Genomic DNA, 14,788 nt, shown 5'->3' with positions numbered 1-14,788 from the left:
TCTGCCCCATTGCCTCATCAATAAAAGTCCAAGAACCTGTGAATACCATGAGTATTCTACTCATGGTAGAATGAGTGGATCCTATTCTAAAAAATAGAAAATGCAAAGAGGACCCTTAAGCACTTTTCAAGGTATTTTAAATTTTTCGTCCGCTAGCTCAGTAAGTCCATACTTTGAAGCACCAGATCATAATTCTCAAGTAATACCTATGAGTTTCTTTCATAGTCTACATATTTTTATTGTTGTATTATATGAAATAATATAACTTCTCAGAGAACATTAAGATACTGGAAATCTTTCCTCAGATATTTGCATACTTCAAAAGTATTTTTTTCAGGGCTGCTTTTGTGATGTAGCAGGTAAAGCCACTACCTGCAACACTGGCATCCCATATGGGCACCAGTCTGGGTTCCTGCTGCTCCACTTCCCATCCAGCTCCCTGATAATGGCCTGGGAAGAAGATGGCCCAAGTGTTTGGGCCTGAACCGAGGTGGGAGACCTGGAATAAGCTCCTGGTTCCTGGCTTTGGCCTAGCCTAGCTCGGGCCATTGCAGCCATTTAGAGAGTGAACCAGTGAATGGAAGATCTCTGTCTCTCCCTCTCTGTAACTCTTTCAAATAAATAAAAATAAATCATTAAGAAAAAGTGCTTTTTTCTTTCTTCTATCTAGGAAGTAATATCATTGAAAGAGTAAAATCTAGTTAGATGTCTTAAAATAGCTTTTTAGTTAAAATTATAAGAGGTAACATCCTTAAAATAATAACTGCAGAGCTTTTATTAACAGAATTTCTCAGATTCATGGAAGAGCATGCTTGGCTGGCATCAGTTTCAATATATTTTTTATTGTTACTTGACATTGGAGCAGAAATCTTGTTATTTCTTTGGTAAATACCAACTGGATATAAGAAATCAAAAGTGATATCTCTTGGGGATATAAGCCTGGAAAGATCATTGTATTACATTATCTCAAGTACTAGATAGAGGTATGAAGGGAAGAAAAATAAAATTTCTTTTACTAGTATTGAGTCTTCATTTTACCCTGTATTTCTGGAGCCTAAGTCTAACTCTGAATCATGCCAGTTTAATCAAGAAATTGATTAATTACTAATGCCTGTATAGCTTTCTTTTACTCTGCTCAGACAATATTTAAAACTGTGTCAGAAATAATCTGTAGGCATTATCATCATTATCAGAGAATCCTTTGGCTAATATGTTTTTCTAGGACTTGTACAGTTCCATTTGTGTGAGCTAAGACCTCTTCCCTCTGGATATCCTTTAATTTTAGTAACCTTGTTTCCATCTAAAGAATCAGACTATTAAATCTTTGCTCCTTGGAAAGCTTTTCATTTGACCTTGTTGAATGGATAATCTTTGGAAATTATTTTGGTATTTGAATAACACTGGAATACTTTATTCTTACAGCCAATAATTTATGTGCCAGGATCTGTTACATAATAGGTACTCTATTAGTATTTGTGAGTTGAATGAATATCATTATCAATCATGTTTCATCCCTTGAATTTTGATAATGATTGCAGAGCTATACTATTATGCAATAATATTATTCCTGATAATTATTGTATTGATTTATTTTGTGTGAAGTAGATGATTAACAAGTAAAAGTAGTATGCTACAATTCAGTATGAGAAGAAAATTTTAGGAACTAACTCTTAAAAATGTATGAGGTAATTGGGAGGCTTGAGTATTTAATATATTTAAGTAAAGCTAATAGTGTTTCTGAGATTTATCAGGAAATGGAAGATGGGAAGCTTTTCAACTAAAACAGTCTTTTTGATGTGTCTTTCTCAGATGGGAAAACTGACAGCTACTCCTGTAGGTCTGATATATGCATCCATAAATGTCCGTGCAATCAAAGAGGAGGAATCCCCAAAGCATCTAGTGAGACCAGAGCAGGTAAGTTGCCTACAAAAGTTTGTGAACTTTGAATAATATAAAGATGATACAAAAGCTGTATGTTTTTTTAAGGTACCTGTGTTCATCAAAAATATTTTTGAAATCTTTTTTTTTTAATTTTATTTACTTGAACGGCAGAGTGACAAGGAAAGACAGTGAGAGAGAAAAAGGGAGACAGGGAGGGAGGGAGAGAGAGAGAGAAAGAGAGATATGTTCCATCCTCTGATTCACTTTCCAAATGCCTACAATAACCAGTGCTAGAAAAGGCTGAAGCCAGAAGCCAGGAACTCCATTCAGCTCTCCACGTGGGTGATAGGAGTCCAAGCACTTGGGCCGTCATCGTGCTGCCTCCCGGGTTTATTAGCAAGAAGGTGAATCAGAAGATGAGACTCAGTCCCAGGTACTTCAATGTGGGATGCGAGTATTCTGTGCACTGACTTAATTCCATGTGCCACATCGCCTACCTTGTCTTTGAGATGTTTGTTAGGTCCATTTTATAAGTTGAGAGATAGTTATGAGGTCTCTCAAATTAAAAAAAAATAAAAAACCTAAATGAAAGATCTCCGCGAGTGAGATCCCAGTGGAAAGAACAGGCCATCAAAGAAGGAGGTACCTTTCTCTGAAGGGAGGAGAGAACTTCCACTTTGACCATGGCCTTGTCTAAATATGATCAGAGTCAGTGAACTCAGGGGGCTTCCATAGCCTTGGCAGCTCATGACAAGAGCCTAGGGTGATTACTGAGGCCATAAACAAGAGTGTCAATTTGTTAAGTCAACAACAGGAGTCACTGTGCATTTACTCCTCATGTAGGATCTTTGTCCTTAGTGTGCTATACATTGAGATTTAATACTATAACTAGTATTCAAACAGTATTTTTCACTTTATGTTTCTGTGTGGGAGCAAACTGTTGAAATCTTTACTTAATGTATGCTAAACTGATCTTCTGTATATAAAGAGAATCGAAAATGAATCTTGATGTGAATGGAAGGGGAGAGGGAGTGGGAAAGGGGAGGGTTGCGGGTGGGAGGGACATTATGGGGGGGAAGCCATTGTAATCCATAAGCTGTACTTTGGAAAGTTATATTCATTAAATAAAAGTTAAAAAAATACACATTGTATTTAACACAAACATCTAAAAATCATTTTTTTAAAAAAAATACTTACTTGCAGGGCAGAGTTACAGGGAGGGAGAGACAGATCATCCATCTACTGGTTCACTTCCCACATGACTGCAGTGGTTGGAGGCCTGGAAGTCCATCTGGGTCTCCCATGTGGGTGGTAGGGGCCCAAGTACTTGGACCATCATCTGCTGCTTTCCCAGGCATATTAGCAGGTAACTGGACCCAAAGAAAAGCAGCCAGGATATAAACCAGCATCCATATGGGATGCTGGCATTGCAGGCTGCAGCTTAACCCAATGTGCCATAATGCCAGTCCCTCAAACATCTAAAATTCTAAATTATCAAAATCAATAAATAGCATAGGGTCTAAGATTGTATAAGCCATCTGATGTTGAGTGAAATAAGCAGACACAGAAAGACAAGTACCTCATGTTCTCCCTTTTATGTGGGAGGTAAAATGAAGAAAAAAAAAACCCAGAAAACAAAAGCAAGTAAAAGCCTATATGTGTCAATATTGCTACAAATATAGTTTTGTGAAACTTAGTTGTATATCTTTGTGAAACCATGGTTAAAAATGATACACTACTGGGGCTGGCGCTATGGCATAGTGGGTAAAGGCGCCACCTGCACTGCCGGCATCCCATATGGGCACTGGTTTGAGACCTGGCTGCTCTACTTCCTATCCAGGTCTCTGCTATGGCCTGGGGAATCAGTGGAAGATGGCCCAAGTCCTTGGGCCCATGCACCCACATGGGAGACCAGGAAGAAGCTCCTGGCTCCTGGCTTCAGATTGGCACAGCTCCAGCCACTGTGGCCATTTGGGGAGTGAACCAGCAGATGGAAGACACCTCTCTCCCTCCCTCCCTCCCTCCTTCCCTCCTTCCCTCCCTCTCTCTCTCTTTCAAATAAATAAATCTTTAAAAAATGATATACTACTATAGTTTTAATGATCTGTGATTGTTTTAAAACATATAGGATTGAAATTTTCATCTTTTCATTTGTTGATTGCTGTTTATAGCCCTTTCCCATGTTCCCGCTGAACTAGCGTCTTTTGACTTTTTACTTTTTACTTGTTAAACTCTATTCAGTGGACCATTAAGCCTTTGGCTATAATGTAAATTAAAAATAATTTGTTTCAAAAACTAAGATAGGAGGGATGGACTATTATTATATTTTTAGAATTTTATAAGCTACACTGAGTTTGTTCTCTTTATCAGTAGCACATTAGCATGAAAAAAAGTAAAAAATGAATAAATAACGGAAAATATTGTTTTAAAATTTTTATAAAGGTACACCCTCATTACACAACCTCAGTTTAAGAAAATCATTAGGATCTTAGATTTGGGAATGACCATAGATGTTTTCTAAATCATCCTCCTGTGTGGTACTGTAACTCTTTCTACAGTTGGCACAGTTAATGGCCATTTGTCTTCCACATGTATAAAACACTGAGTAAAGGAACCTAAGGAGCCTGTTTCATTTCTCATTTGACATAAGGTGTGTTCTTACAGCAAACAGTAATTTGTCTCATAATAACGTCTATGCATTGGTGCTGTGCCTGTTGCATTGGTGCCATACATAAAGATTCTCATCTCTTTTTCCAAAGAAACAACCCTTCAGATGTCAGTTATACTTTCAGTAATTTTGCCTCCTGGATAAGCATATTAGTTTCTTTAGCCAGTTCTCATATGTCATAATTTTGAGTTCCTTCATTATCGTGATCATTATCTATCATACATTTCAAGATGGTTACCATTTTCTTCAGTTGTAAGTATTTTGACTGCTATATGATAGAGTCAGACTCTGCCTTATTTTGTCTTAGATATTTCTATTTATGGTGCCTAACATCACATTAGTTTTGATATTTTCTTTTGAGTACATACAATCAAGCATACTTATAACCAGCCTTAGAATGTGACATGGTGAACTTGTGGTTCTTTAAAATTCATTAAAACCTTTTAAAAAACACTTGAACTTTTTGGACTCAGTTGCAATATTTTATTTTTTTAAAAAAATTTATTTATTTATTTGAAAGTCAGAGTTGCAGAGAGAGAGAGAGGTCTTCCATCCACTGGTTCACTCCCCAACTGGCCGCAATGGCTGCAGCTGTGCCAAACCAAAGTCATGAGCCAGGAGCCTCTTCCAGGTCCCCTGTGCAGGTGCAGTGCCCAAGCACTTGGACCATGTTCCACTGCTTTCCCAGACCATCATCAGGGAGCTGGATGGGAAGTAGAGCAGCTGGGACTTGAACTAGTGCCCAATTGGGTGCCAGCATTGCAGGCAAATACTTAACCCACTACATCACAGTGCTCACAGCACCAGCTCCTAAAATTGCTCACTTTTTTACCCCCAAATTCATCTTCCTTCCTTTTTTCCTTCCTTCCTTCCTTCCTTCCTTCCTTCCTTCCTTCCTTCCTTCCTTCCTTTCTTCCTTTCTTCCTTTCTTCCTTTCTTCCTTTCTTCCTTTCTTCCTTTCTTCCTTTCTTCTTCCTTTCTTTCATAAGTACAACTTTAGGAACATAGTTATTCTTCCCACCATATATACCTGCCCTCCTACCCACACTCTCACCCCTCCCCCCCTTCCCAGTTCCAGTCTCTGTTAAGATTCATTTTCAATTAACTTTGTACACGAAAGACCAACTCTATACTAAGTGAAGATTTCAACAATTTACACACACACACACACACACACACACAAAACACAAAACCATTTGAGAACAAGTTTTACAATTAACTCTCATAATACAACACATTAAGGACAGAGGTCCTACATGGGGAGTTAGTGTGCAATGACTCCTGCTGTTAATTTAACAATCAACACTCCTATGTGTGACATTAGTGAGCACCAGAGGCTCTTGACATGAGCTGCCTAGGCTAAGGAAGCCTTTTGAATCCATAAACTCTGTCAGTATTTAGACAAGGCCATAAGCAAAGTGGAAGTTCTCTCCTCCCTTTAGAGAAAAGTACACCTTCTTTGATGGGCACTTCTTTCCACTGGGGTCTCATTCAGAGAGTTCCTTCATGCGGAACATTTTTTGCCACAGTGTCTTGGCTTTCCATGCCTGGAATGTTCTCATGGGCTTTAAGCAGATCAGGATGCCTTAAGGGCTGATTTTGCGGTCAGACTACAACTTCAAGTGATTATCTTTCTGTAATTCTGCTGTGTGGACTGCTTCCCATGTTGGAACATTTTCTCCTTTTTAATTCTTATTATTACTACCAGACACTTGATCCTATATATATAATCACCTTAACACTTATTCCTATCTGTATGTTCACTTTAACACATAATACGATTACTTTAACACTTATGAAGGCATTTTTATCACCCAGCTTAATGGGATTTGGGGTCCCATGGCAAGTTTTTAAACTGTACCATTGGAAATAAAACTGTAGGAATGTGTGAAGAACTATACAGCTTTGCAGTTATAAATGTTATCCTCCCTCTTTTATTCCCACTCTTATTTTTTACTGAGCTCCATCCTTAATTGACTTTATACAGATATGATTAACTCTGTGTTAAGAGTTCAACAAATATTATGGAAAAAAAATGTTCCTCAACGGTCAAGACAAGGGCCAATCAAGCCATCCCTTCTTGAAGTGTCAATTTCACTTCTACATATTTTGTTTTAGGTACTCTATTAGTTCTCACAGATCAAGGAGAACATATGGTAATTGTCCCTTTGGGATGGACTTATTTCACTAAGTATGATGTTTTCCAGATTTATCCATTTTGTTGCAAATGACTATATTTCATTTTTTTTTTTACCACTGTGTAGTACTCCATAGTGTACATTATCCCATAATTTCTTTATCCAGTCTTCGGTTGAGGGGCATTCAGGTTGATTCCATGTCTTAACTATTGTGAATTGAGCTGTAATAAACATGGAGGTACAGATAGCTCTTTTATTTACTGATTTCATTTCCCTTGGATAAATTCCCAGGAGTGGGATGGCTGGGTCATATGGTAGGTTCATATTCAAATCTCTGAGGTATCTCTACATTGTCTCCATAGTGCCTTTACTAGTTTGCATTCCCACTAACAGTGGATTAGGGTACATTTTCCCCAACATCCTCGCCAGCATTTGTATTTGTTGATTTCTGTATGAAAGTCAGTCTAACTGGGATGAGATGAAACTTCATTGTGGTTTTGATTTTCATTTCCCTGACGACTAGTGATCCTGAACATTTTTTCATGTGTCTGTTGGCCATTTGGATTTCCTATTGAAAAATGTCTATTAAAGCCCTTTGCTCATTTCTTAACTGGGTTGTTTGTTTTGTTGTTGTGGAGTTTCTTGATCTCTTTGTATATTCTGGCTATTAATCCTTTATTAGTTGCATAGTTTGCAAATAATTTCTCCCATTCTGTTGGTTGCCTCTTCTCAATTTGATGTAATCCCATTTGTTAACTTGGGCTTTGACTGCCTGTGCCTCTGGGGTCTCTTCCAAGAACTCTTTGTGCCAATGGTTAGCAGGGTTTCCCCAGTGTTCTATAGTAATTTGATGGTGTCAAATCATAGATTTAGATTTTTAATCCATGTTGAGTGAATGTTTGTGAAAGGTGTAAGTTAGGGGTCTTGCTTCATACTTCTGCATGTGGAAATCCAGTTTTCCCAGCACCGTTTCTTGAAGAGACTGTCCTTGCTCCAGGGATTGGTTTTAGCTCCTTGGTCAAATATAAGTTGATTTTAGATGCTTGGATTGATTTCTGGCATTTCTATTCTGTTCCGTTGGCTTATCCATTTGTTTTGTACCAGTACTAGGTTTTCTTGATTATAACTGCCTTGTTGTATGTCTTGAAATCTGGTATTGTGATGCCTTTGGCTTTGTTTTTGTTGTATAAAATTGCGTTAGCTATTCAAGGTTTTCTGTGTTTCCATATGAGTTTCAGCATCATTTTTTCTATAGCTGAGAAGATTGTCTTTTGTATTCTGATTGGTATCATGTTGAATCTGTAAATTGCTTTCAGAAGAATGGATATTTTGATGATATTCTTTTAATCCATGAACATGGAAGATTTTTCCTTTTTTTTGGTATCTTCTATTTCTTTCTTTAGTGTTTTGTAATTCTCATCGTTGAGATCTTTGACATTCTTGGTTAAATTTATTCCAAGGTATTTGATTTTTTTTGTAACTATTGTGAATGGGATTGATCTTCAAAGTTCATTCTCAGCCATGGCATTGTCTGTGTATACAAAGGCTATTGGTTTCTGTGTATTGATTTCATGTCCTGCTACTTTACCCAACTCTTCTATGAGATCTAATAGTCTCTTGCTGGGATCTTTTTGATCCCCTACATATAGATCATGTCATCTGCAAATAGGGATAGTTTGATTTCCTCCTTCCCAATTTGTATTCCTTTGATTTCTTTGTCTTTGCCTAATGGCTATGGCTAAAACTTCCAGGACTGTATAGATTAGCAATGGTGACAGTGAGCATTCTTTTCTGGTACTGAATTTCAGTGGGAATGCTTCTACCTTATCCCCCATTCAAGGATTTTGGCCATGGGTTTGTCCTAAATTGCCTTGATTGGGATGAGCAATGTTCCTTCTATACCCAATTTGCTTAGAGTTTTCATCATGAAGGGATACTGTATTTTATCAAGTGCATCCTCTGCATTTATTGAGATAATCATATGGTTTTTGTTCTTCAGTTTATTAATGTGATATATTATGTTGATTGATTTGCTAATGTTGATCCATCCCTGCATACCAGGGATAAATCCCACTTGGTCCGGGTGGATGATCTTTTTGATGTGTTACTGGATTTGATTGGCTCAATTTAGGTAGGTTGTATGTGTCCAGGAATCTCTCCATTTTTTCTGGGTTTCCCAGTTTGTTGGAATGCAATTCTTTGTAATAATTTCTGATGATTCTTTTTAGTTCTGTGGTGTCTGTTGTTACATTTCATTTTTCATCTCTAATTTTATTGATTTGGGTCTTCTCTGCTTTTTTTTGGTTAATTGGGTCAATGATCTGTCAATTTTCTTTATTTTTTCAAAAAAACCATCTCTTCGTTTCGTTTTAATGATCATTTATATTTTTTGATTCAGTTTTGTTGATTTCTTCTCTAATTTTAATTATTTCTTTTCTCCTATTGGTTTTGGCTCTGGTTCGCAGTTTTGTTTTTTTGTTTTTTTTTTTTTTTTAGATCCTTGAGATGCATTGATAGCTCATTTATTTCGTGCCTTTCCAGTTTCTTGATGTAGGCATCAATTGCTGTAAACTTTCCTCTTAACACTGCTTTTGCTGTTTCCCATAAGTTTTGGTAGGTTGTATTGGCGTCTTCATGTTTCCAGAAATTTTTTGATTTCTCTTTTGAACTCTTCTATGATCGACTGTTCATTCAGGAGCATGTTGTTCAGTCTCGGTGTGTTTGCATATGTTCTATAGATCCCTGTGTTGCTGATTTCCAGCCTAATTCCTTTGTGGTATGAAAAAATTCATGGTATTCTTTTGGGTTTTTGTTTGTTTGTTTAATTTTCTGAGGTGTGCTTTATGGCCTAGGATGTGGTCAATCCTAGAGAAAGTTCCATGCACCGGAGACAAGAATGTATATTCTGCAACTGTAGGATGAAAAGTTCTGTAGATATCTGTTAGGTCCATTTGGTCAGTAGTGTCCATTAACTCTGTTTTATCCTTGCTGGTTTTCTGTCTGGTTGATCTGTCCATTTCTGAAAGTGGGGTATTTAAGTCAACCATTACTATTGTATTTAAGTCTGTGTTTTCTTTAGATCCATTAACATTTCTTTTAAATAGCCAGGTGCCTTGTAATTAGGTGCATGTACGTTTATAATAGTGACATCTTCCTGTTGAATTGATCCCTTAATCATTACATAGTGCCCCTCTTTGTCTCTTTTAATAGTTTTTGTGTTAAAGTCTATTTTGTCTGATATTAGGATGGCTACACCAGCTCTTCTTTGGTTTCTGTTGGCATGGAATATCTTTATCCATCATTTCACCTAAAGTCTGCGTGCATCTTTGTTGGAAAGATGTGTTTTTTGTAAGCAACAAATAAATGAGTTTTGTTTTTTAATCCATCCAGCCAGTCTATTTCTTTTAACTGGAGAGTTAAGGCCATTTACATTCAAGGTGACTATTGGTAAGTAATGACTTTGCCCTGCCTTTTTTCCTTAAAAATTCTTATTGTTTACCTTGAATTCCCTTTGTATTTTCCTGGGAGATTTTTTTCCTTTACTTTCTTTCGTAGTGATTACCATATTTCTGTGTTTCTGTGTGCTGCAAATCCTTAAGCATCTTTACAGGGCCAGACTAGTGGTGACAAATTATATCTGTTTGTTATGGAAGGTCATTATTTCACCATCATTCATAAATGAGAGCTTTGCAGGGTATAGTATTCAGGGTTGACAGTTTTTTTCTCTTAAGACCTGGACAATATCTCTCCATTTTCTCCTAGCCTGTAGGGTTTCTGATGAGACGTCCACTGTGAGTCTAATTGGAGATCCTCTGAAAATAATCTGATGTTTCTCTTGTGCACATTCTAGAATATTTTCTTTTTTATTTACTGTGGTGAGGTTGATAACAATGTGTCATGGTAAATATCTTTCCTGGTCATGTTTATTAGGGGTTCTTTGTGCTTCCTGTACTTGGATGTCCCTTTCTTTCTCCAAATTAGGAATATTTTTTGTTATTATTTCAGTGAAAAGGCCTTCTAAACCTTTCTCTCGTTCCATATCTTCAGAAACTCCTAGAACCTGTATGTTGGGTTATTTGATAGTATCCTATAGATTTCCAACACTGTTTTTTAGTTTTCTAATTTCCTCTTGTTTTTGGTCCGATTTTATAATTTCCTGTGCTTTGTCTTCTAATTTGGATATTCTGTCTTCTGCTTCACTGATTCTGTTGTTAAGGCTTTCCCCTGCATTTTTTATTTGTTCTATTGAATTCTTCATTTCATTTTGATTTCCCTTTAAATCTCAATTTCGTGGGAGAAGTTTTCTTTCATTTCCTGTATGAATTTCAGTACTTTGTGCATTTGCTTCTCATTACTTATATATAATTTTACAATCAACTCTTTGAATTCCATTTCTGGCATTTCTTCAATCTCGTCTCCTTACAATGCAGTATTGAAGTGTTGTATTCTTTTGGGGGCATTGTGTTGTCTTCCTTATTCTTGATTCTTGAATTGGTGAGTTTGTTATTTGGCATTCGTGGAGATATTTGTTGGTTCCTTCCTTCCTTCCTTCCTTCCTTCCTTCCTCTTTTATCTTTGTACATGTAGAGGGTGTGGCCAGGGAGCTCTGTTCAGTTCTCCAGAATAAAGCGTGTGTCTAGGGTGACACACTGAGGTTTGGCGTGGTAAAATCTCCTTTTTTGTTTTAATTAGGGGGGAGGTTTATTCCTCTCCTCAAAGGAGGCCAATGCCTGAGCTCCTCTCCTCAAAGGAGACCAATGCCTGAGCACTAGCCCTGGTGGGTATAATATTTGTCTGCTCTGCCACAAGGACCACACAAAGGATCTGTGCAGTCCTCAGTGTAAGCTCAGATTCCTCAGCAATGTCTCTCACCAGGTAACCAGGGAGCCCTGAGCCTTTGGAGTCTCCCACAGTAACTGCTCAAAGTCCCAGCCACACCATGATCCCTCCTACATAGCCTCAATTTTTTCACATTCTCAGCACACAAGCCTTCCATAGTCACAAGCACCCAGCCCCCTTTTAGTTAGTCTCCCCTCCAGAGTCAGGAGTCCCTAATCTGCTAGTTGCTGGGCACAGACACGAGCTGGCTCAGCTGTTATGTATGTCCAAAATGTTTCCCACTCTGTCAGCTTGTTACAGTATGCAGTTGCAAGGTGATCACACAGAGAGAAACATGCCCCTCCTTTTTTTTTTTCCTCCTCTAGTTTGGCAAGTACACTATCCTACATGGGGCTCCAAGCCTGGTTCCCTCTAGGCTCTTCCTGCAGCCTTATCGCCTCTGGCTTGGGCTATTGCAATATGGTCTCATCTCACTCTCCAGTGCTGGTGTGGAAGCTCTTGGCTGCTGGGGTCCTGAGTTATGGGCATCCACACCCTCCACATAGGTCCACTATGTCCCTCTAATTTGCGTAGTTTCTTCTGCTATGTTCTCCCTAACTTCCCTGAGAATACACTCTATTTTTTTTCAACTACCTTCTCCTAGACTAGAGCATTAAGCTCCCTCCCTATTCCGCCATCATGGAAGCCCCCAAAATTGCTTTCTTTTAAAAAATATTTAGGAGAGAGAGAGAGAGACAGTAAGAGCGCATGCACACTACCACCTACTGGTTTATTCCTCAGATGCCTACCATAACTGGGGCTGTGCCAGGATGTAGCCAGGAGCTTAGTCTCTCCCTTGAGTAGCAGGGACCAAAATACTTGAGCCAGTAACTGGTGCTTCCCAAGGTGTACAGTTAGCAGGAAGCTGGAATCGAGAGTGGAACTGGGACTTCCAGGCATTCTTATATAGGATGCGGGAATCTAAAATGTCTTAACTGCTATTCCAAATACCTGCCCTTAATTTTTCATTTTTTTTAAAGGAAAAGTTTTTCTGGTTAAAATTTCGATACTCTTTTATATTTATATTTGCTTTTAATTATTGAGTAGAATGAAAATTCTGTTATTTAGTATATGATCAATAATAATGATGATGATGATGAATAACCATGTAGCGGCCGCCCAATGTAAAGGAAAAACAAAACAAAATCCCTTGGGGACAGTGTTGTAGTGTAGCTGGTAAAGCCAACACTTATGATGTCTACGTCCATTTGGGTGATAGTTTGTGTCCTGGTTGCTAAATTTCTGATCCAGCTTCCTGCTGATGATCAATGGGACATGGCCCATGTGCTTGGGCCCCTGCAACCCATGTGGGAGACCCAACCAAGTGAAGCTCCAGGCTCCTAGCTTCAGCCTTCCCTAGCATTGGTTGTTGTAGTATTCTGTGGAGTGAACCAGCAAATGGAAGAGCTTTCTCTCTGTGTTTGTCTCTCCTTCTGGCTCTGTAACTCTGCCTTTAAAAATAAGTAATTAAAAAAAAAAAAGAATCCCTTATCTTCTCACCCCATTACATTTAGAAATAAACCACTACCCTGACTTTCATTATTCTCATTTTTTTTGCTTCTAGCTCCCCATATATGCTGCACCACCTCTCCGATCCAAATATATTGACGAGCAGCCTGGTCATTTACAAATGGGTTTTGCATCCATTCGTAAGAGAGTTGGTCGTTATGTTGGCTGGTGCAAGGTAAGTCAATTCTGTGTCAGGTTTCTGATGAATTGTTCATTAATCATAACTTAATTGTACCTGTTGGTGTGTGAAAATGACCCCAAAAGTTAGTGGCTTAAAATAACAACTATTATGTCTCATGATTTTGTGGGTCAGGAGTTTGCTCAGAGTTCAGAGAAGCAATTCTTCTGTTGCATGTAATGTTAATAGAGGTCATTCAGTGCTGTTTATCTGGCAAACGGGCTGATCTAGAAACTCCAAGGCAGTTCATTCACATCTCTGGCACCTTGTCAAGGGGGCTAGAAGGCTGTGCTCAGCTGAGATTGTTGACTAGAGCACCTACACATTGTCTCTCAAGCAGGTTGGCTAAAGGTAGTTCGATAACTTACATGGACAGTTTAGGGCTCCTAAATATAGTGTTACAAGCAGTGGGCAGAATTTCCCAAGCTTCTTACCTATCTTCAGATGTCCAGTAAATTCACCTCTACAACATTCTTTTGTTAAATCAAGTCACCATGGCTAACCCCAACCAAGTTTTAAAAAGAGGGGGATTGGATTTCATTTTTCAGTAAGAGTAATAGTAAAGAATTTGTAGCCATATTTAAACTTTTATACCACTCCCGTATAGATTAAAGTAGTTCAGCAAGAATTTTTACCACCTAACATGTACAAAATATTGCTTCCCTTTTACGTGAAGTTCAGAAATTAATTCTGAATTGTTCCTTATTTGGCAGAGCAAAATGTTACTCACTTGTTGTGTTTAGTTCTTGAGACCATTCTGACTACAGTCAGCTACTGGGTAAAGTAAAACTCACCTCATTTTAATGCTTAGCCTTCAAGTAGCATTACCTAGTAGTAGAATGATGGAATAAACTGATACAACACTGATGTTTCATTATCATTACCTAAGCAGATATGTTAGCATCAGCATCTCCATTGCCAGAATTATAATGATAATGTTGCTACCAGTGTTTTCATCATACTGACATATTAACCACATAACTTTTCCTCAAATACAACCTATACAACCTATCTGCTTGTGGACGCTTGTGGTTTTTTTCTTTAGTTTTTAATCCATTTGTTTTAAAAAGGAAATTCTAATGAGCTTATGAAAAATAATATATCATTAAGTTAAATATCAAATCGATGAATTGTGGTCATTCCAAATGATATTTCGAACATCTGATGAATTCGTGGTGTTATTTTTGGAAATTTGTACTTGTCATATGCTTCTAATGGTACTGCTTGTACTAGACACTTCTGATAGTTCGATCTCTGAAGGAAATATCTTAAGTAATTATGGTCTGAATCATGCCCCTCAGGCTACATGCCAATAGCTAGATGACTCAGACTCTAGTCTCCTGAGGCCTAATTTTCCATAGAGTTCTCAAATTTGTCTTCAGTGAGGAAATTGTTCCCGAGATATCTTTAAATTGCTGGTGTAACTATCACACAATTTAATACTAAAAGAACATTTTATTCTGTTAATATGCTGAAACAGGTTTCATCTTCAATATAAACAACTTTCCCCTCTGATTTTCCCCTAAAAACGTAACT

The 14,788-nt window shown here is 37.9% G+C and overlaps 1 protein-coding gene across 11 annotated transcripts in view; it reads left to right on the top strand.

Moving 5' to 3' along the window:
* APOOL (apolipoprotein O like) overlaps positions 1 to 14,788 on the top strand; it is a 95,700-nt gene that overhangs the window by 42,034 nt on the left and 38,878 nt on the right. For all 11 annotated transcript variants that reach the window (XR_016227818.1, XR_016227817.1, XM_070066381.2 and 8 more), the window contains 2 exons: positions 1,810 to 1,914; positions 13,130 to 13,249. Coding sequence is in view for 9 of the 11 variants with exons in the window: in XM_070066381.2 (XP_069922482.2) it covers positions 1,810 to 1,914; positions 13,130 to 13,249 (225 nt within the window). In the remaining 2 variants the exon portion in view is untranslated. The remainder of the gene's footprint in view (positions 1 to 1,809; positions 1,915 to 13,129; positions 13,250 to 14,788) is intronic.

The sequence above is a fragment of the Oryctolagus cuniculus genome, chromosome X (genome assembly GCF_051225735.1).
Source record: "Oryctolagus cuniculus isolate XC-2025 breed Fujian yellow rabbit chromosome X, ASM5122573v1, whole genome shotgun sequence".
Taxonomy (NCBI): Eukaryota; Metazoa; Chordata; class Mammalia; order Lagomorpha; family Leporidae; genus Oryctolagus; species Oryctolagus cuniculus.
The sequence above is the reverse complement of the archived record's forward strand: the minus strand, read 5'-3'. Positions and strand labels throughout refer to the sequence as shown.